The following is a 5424-nucleotide window of genomic DNA, read 5'->3' as shown; positions in this document are numbered from 1 at the left end:
TAGGACATGCCACAGCCTGGCCACCCACCTGGAAAGTGCTGCTCAGGACCACGGACAGCGAGGCCCGCCGCCCCCTTGAGCCTGCCCCCCAGGAGCCCGCCCTCACCAGTCCTGCAGCGTTCAGGAGCCCCAGAAGCAGGGGGCCCTGCGTGTGCCGGGATCCAGGCGGGCCCAGAAGCCTGCGCCACCGTCTCCCACCCGGCTGCCGGTCGGAGCTCCAGCGCGGGGGACCTGCAGAGAAAGGACCCAGCAAGAGATGTGAGTCCTGCCCTCCCCCCACGCCCGCAGCTGCTGTGCCCAGCGGAGACGCAGGTCCCTCCCAGGTCGCAGGCGTCCGGACCCTCCGGTGACCCCTCTACTCCCGGCCTATCAGCCGCCCTGAGGCTCCCGGGAAAACCAGCGCCCCTCTGCCCGCCTCCTGACCCCGGGGCTGACCGGGCCACGCTGAGGAGGAGGTCCACCAGCGAGTGTGCAGCTGGCACGGGGTCCTTCTCGAGCAGACAGGCCACCAGGGGACTCAGCCGCGCCCAGAGCACCTGCGTCCACGGGTGGTGGCAGTGCCCGAACGTGGTGGTCAGGACGTTGAGGGCCTGCGTGACCCGCGGGGTGGCGGGGGAGCACAGGGACTCCTCGATGTGGCCCACGATCCTCTGGGCACTGGCCGGCCAGTCGCACACCTGGGGGCCGGGGTGGCCCTCGGCCTGGCCCCGCAGAGACAGGCCCAGGATGTGCGCCAGGAGCTGCCCGGCCGCCGAGGCCACAAACAGGCTGGAGTCTCCCTGCAGGGAGACCACGGTGTCCAGGGCACCTGGGGGGGAGACGGCTCAGCGGGACGGGGAGCGTGGGACCCACAGCCACGCAGCAGCGGCATGGCGAGGCCACAGCGCCCAGGGGTGGGGGTGTGGGGGGGGCACTCACCGAGGTCGGCCAGGAAGTGCAGGGCGCTGGGGTGCTGGGCCAGGGAGCGCAGGCCCTGGATCCAGCCGCTGCGCACAGTGGGTGCCGTCCAGGCCGCTCCGCCGAGGGGGCCCGCCTCCCCGAAGAGCCCGGGCAGCAACTCCCCCTGCTGGAGGGAGAGGAAGTGGGCCCTGGGCGGCTGTGCTCCTGGGCGCCTTAAACAAAGGCTCATCCATCCTGTAGTTCATTTCAGGGATCCCCCCAGAGCGGCACCCCCAGCGGCACCTCCGCGGGCCCACCTCTGCCAGGACATCCTGGCTTAAGGACCCCCTGGCCTCCTGGCCTCCTGGCCCCAGCCTGGGGGGCCATCAGGGCACACCCACCTCCAGCTGTCCCCACCTGGATGCCCCGCACGCCCGGGGGTCAGGCTGTCCCCTGCCCCATGCAAACCCCTTACGAGACAAGCCACTGCGGAGACTCGGGGGTGCGACAGCCACCCCTGCTTTAGGCACCTGCCGGGGCAGAAGGCAGCCGGAGGACAGGCTCACCTGCAGGAACTGGAAGCAGTCCTCCTGGGCAGCGAGCAGGCCCGCCAGGCGGAGCGAGAAGGCGAGGACGCGGGGACTCAGGCCCAGGGTCTTTGGCACCTGCAGCAGCAGCTCCACCAGGCAGGGGCTGTCCTGCAGCAGCTGCAGGCTGGACCCTGGACAAGGCCAGCGGGGCCGTCACCGCACAGCCACGCGTCCCGAGGGCTGCTCTCCCGGCCGGCAGCTCCCACCCCCTCTCGGGCCTTTAGATGGAGCAGCTAATGGGAGGACATGTTTGCCACAACGGCCATGGGAAGGGTCCATCACTTAACCCAGCGGTTCTCAACCTGTGGGTCGCGACCCCTTTGGCGGTCGAACGACTCTTTCACAGGGGTCGCCTAAGACCATCCTGCATATCAGATATTTACATGACGATTCCTAACAGTAGCAACATTACAGTTATGAAGTAGCAACAAAAATAATGTTATGGTTGGGTCACAACACGAGGAACTGCATTTAAAGGGCCAGAAGGTTGAGAACCACTGACTTAACGCAGGGAACAAACTAGGAGGCCAACACCTCACACGGGTCGAGGGCGCAGGAAGTGCAGGTGCTGCCGATTATGAAAGAGACGCAAGTTCCAGCAGGACCATCGTTCCCTCAAGCGGACACTTTTCTTAAACTGAGCGAACTTGATGCCGGAAGCACAGCAGGAGGCCATTCCTGCGACCCGCACCTCAGCGTCTACCCTCACCCACGCGCCCGCGCCATTCACCGACGGGAGGCAACGCGGATGAAGGCCGGTCCCAAGGGGGGCCCACGACGAGGGCTCCGCACACTGAGCTTCGGGGAGAAGGGAACGGACAGGGCGAGGAAGAGGGGGCAGCAAGGGCGGCCACAGACCGGGCAAATCTACAGGCACCGCTGTCAGGGCTGGGGTTGGCTCCAAACACCAGACAAGGGCCCAGCGATCGTGCCGCCCGGAGGAACCGCGCAGAGGAGATGCTAACAGCTGGAGGGTGGCCGCTCAGGAACAGGCGTGGGACGCGCAACTTCAAAGCCGGAAGGAAGGGCTGACAAAACCGAAAGCTTTATCCTCCCGTGGGGGGCAGGACCAGGAGGGACAGGAGCAAAGACCGGAAAACGTAAAGAACGTGGGAGAACAGGCTCAGATACAACAGGAAGCAAATGGAACCGGTTCCCGGTGTTAACAGAGCTGCTCAGACCGCGTGCAGAGCCCAGGCCGGCTGCTGTCTATGGGAGTCGTGCGGCCGGCACGGGGACCTGCGGGCGGAGGGACAGGCGGCACCTTCCAACCGTAAAAAGCGGCTTCAACACAGAGCCCTCGGGGCTTCAGGAGCCGTTTCAGAGGCGACGGACCCGCCAGCCTGCTCGCTCCCCACGCCAAGGCTCCTGAAGGGAAAAGGATTCCAGAAGAAAATGCCCACAATCTCAGCGTGAGATGGTCACACGCCTCGCAGAGACAGCCACGCAAAATGAGCAAGAACGACAAACATGTGAACGCAGGAACAGGCGCGGAGCTAGGAGACAGGACACAGGGAAGCCAGTGCTGACTTTGGGGGCGGGGGCTCCTGGGAACCAGGCCTCTTTGGGGAGAAAAATGTTGCAAAATGAGGTTGTGGCGATAGCTGCACAGCACGGTAAATGCGCTGAAAGCCACGGAAGTGTACACTTTAAATGCGTCAGCTGCATGGTGAATCAAAACTTTTTTTTAAACTGTGACTACAGCCCTAGCTGGTGTGGCTCAGTGGATAGAGCGTCAGCCTGCGGACTGAAGGGTCCCGGGTTCGATTCCTGTTAAGGGCACATGCCTGAGTTGCGGGCTTGATCCGCAGTAGGGGGCGTGCAGGAGGCAGCCAATCAATGATTCTCTTTTCTGTCTCTCTCCCCCTCTCCCTTCCCCTCTCAATTCAATAAAGATACATTTAAATAAATAATGTGGCTTACGAACGAGGCCACCAGGGAGGACTCTGCATATGCCAGAACAATCATCGTGGAAAGTATGAAATCCCTGGAACTGCATTACAGCAGAAGCACTCACCACCCAGGGCAGCCCGAGGGAGGGCGGGCGGAGGGCCCGGTCAGAGGAGAGCGTGTAGGAGAAAACAAGAAAGGCCTCCACATTCAACACAAAAGAGGGTAAGAGACTGACTAAGGGGAAAACAGCAGAAGTCAGTGTCGGAGAATTATGGCACCGTTTATAGTAACGAACCGTTAGAGACAGGATCACCTTACAATGGAGACGTAATTAGGTAAAATCTAGTGAATGCAGGTCCCGATCCCGCCGACCTGCACAGTCAGTAAATCGACCTGCTCCAAGCAGAAAACACCTGCTGTGAGGTAAGAGAGAACCGGCAAGACCCCAAACTGTATGATGGTGGGACCTCATTTTTATAAGAAACACTAGAGGCCTGATGCATGAAATTCCTGCAAGGGTAGGCCCTCCTTCCCCCAGCTGCCGGCACTGGCTTCCCTCTGGCACCTGGGACCCGGGCTTCCCTCGCAGCCCGGCTGCATCCGGAAGGTCGTCCGGTCTAATTAGCATATTATGCTTTTATTATTGTAGATACAGCTTCATGTTAGGAAAATGGCCGGCAGGAAATAAAAAGGTGACTGGTTTAATTGTCCTCTTTACTCCTTTGTGTGGTTGAAGTTTTAGTATATCTCTACTGACTTCAGAGAGGAAGAGAGAGAGGGATGGAAACATCAATGATGAGAGAGAATCGCTGATCAGCTGCTTCCTGCACCCCCCACACTGTGGATCGAGGCCACAACCTGGACATGTGCCCTGACCGGGAATCGAACCCTGACCTCCTGGTTCATTGGTCGATGTTCAACCACTGAGCCACCAGCTGGGCATGTGGTTGAAGTTTTATATAAAGAATATGTGTTGCCGAAACCAGTTTGGCTCAGTGGATAGAGCGTCGGCCTGCGGACTGAGGGGTCCCGGGTTCGATTCCGGCCAAGGGAATGTACCTGGGTTGCGGGCACATCCCCAGTAGGAGATGTGCAGGAGGCAGCTGATCGATGTTTCTCTCTCATCGATGTTTCTAACTCTCTATCTCTCTCCCTTCCTCTCTGTAAAAAATCAATAAAATATATTTAAAAAAAAAAAGAATATGTGTTATGCCCCTGGCTGGTGTGCTCAGTGGTTAGTGTCAGCCTTGCATGGAAGAGTCTCGGGTTCGATTCTGGTCAAGGAATGCCTGGGCTGCAGGTTTGATGCCCAGCCCCGGTCTGGGCATGTGCAGGAGGCAACCACATCGATGTTTCTCTCTCTGTCTCTCTCGTCCCCCTCCCTCGCTTCAATCTTCTCTAAAAAATCAATGGAATCTAATATTAAAAAAAAAAAAAATCCAATGGAAAAAATATCAGGATTAAAAAAAAAAGTTTTACTTTCATAATCAGAGAGAAAACAAAATCGATTTTTTAATAAAGAAAAAAAATGCATTGCGAACAGGAAAACGCGTGTGCCCTCGCCCTCGGCAGCCACCTAGCACCTAGCATGGACGGAACTGCGGAGGCCTGAATCCGGCTGGAATCGGTAAACTTCAAGCTGCAGCTCTCGCGCCCTGATCACTTCCTCACCCTGATGTGACCCCAAGTAGCCAGGGGGGGGTCTTCAGGATGTGAGGGAAGGACACTGACCAGATGCGGACCCCTCCTCCAGGACAGGGGAGCCCTTTCCCCTCTGGCCTCTGGGAAAGGCAAGAACAGCGCCCCTCACCTGCTTCAGTTAGGGCTTTAAACCAGTCCAGCAACTTCTCCAAGCAGGTGTCATCTGCCAGGGGCTGCCCGGGGTCTGCCAGGGCCGCACAGAGACCGGGGAGGAGCTGGGCGCACTCGGGGTCCATGACGAGGCCGGGGTCCTGCAAAGGAAAGGTCAGGCCCGGCCCCCACAGCCCGAGTCGCAGGCAGCCCCCAAGCCCGCTCAGGGCACCAGGACTGCCAGGCGGCGGGCGGGTCGCAATGACACAGC

At 59.7% G+C, this 5424-nt stretch overlaps 1 protein-coding gene across 1 annotated transcript in view; it reads right to left on the bottom strand.

The window, feature by feature from the left end:
• The window catches only part of BRAT1 (BRCA1 associated ATM activator 1), a 10283-nt gene that overhangs the window by 3824 nt on the left and 1035 nt on the right, over positions 1–5424 (bottom strand). Inside the window, 4 exon segments of the mRNA XM_023749008.1 lie at positions 189–808; positions 919–1066; positions 1446–1600; positions 5173–5314. Of these exon segments, the coding sequence (XP_023604776.1) occupies positions 189–808; positions 919–1066; positions 1446–1600; positions 5173–5299 (1050 nt within the window). The 5' untranslated portion in view covers positions 5300–5314.

The sequence above is a fragment of the Myotis lucifugus genome, unplaced genomic scaffold, assembly GCF_000147115.1.
Source record: "Myotis lucifugus unplaced genomic scaffold, Myoluc2.0 scaffold_2328, whole genome shotgun sequence".
Classification (NCBI taxonomy): domain Eukaryota; kingdom Metazoa; phylum Chordata; class Mammalia; order Chiroptera; family Vespertilionidae; genus Myotis; species Myotis lucifugus.
Note: the sequence above shows the minus strand (reverse complement) of the source record. Positions and strands in the feature narration are given on the sequence as shown.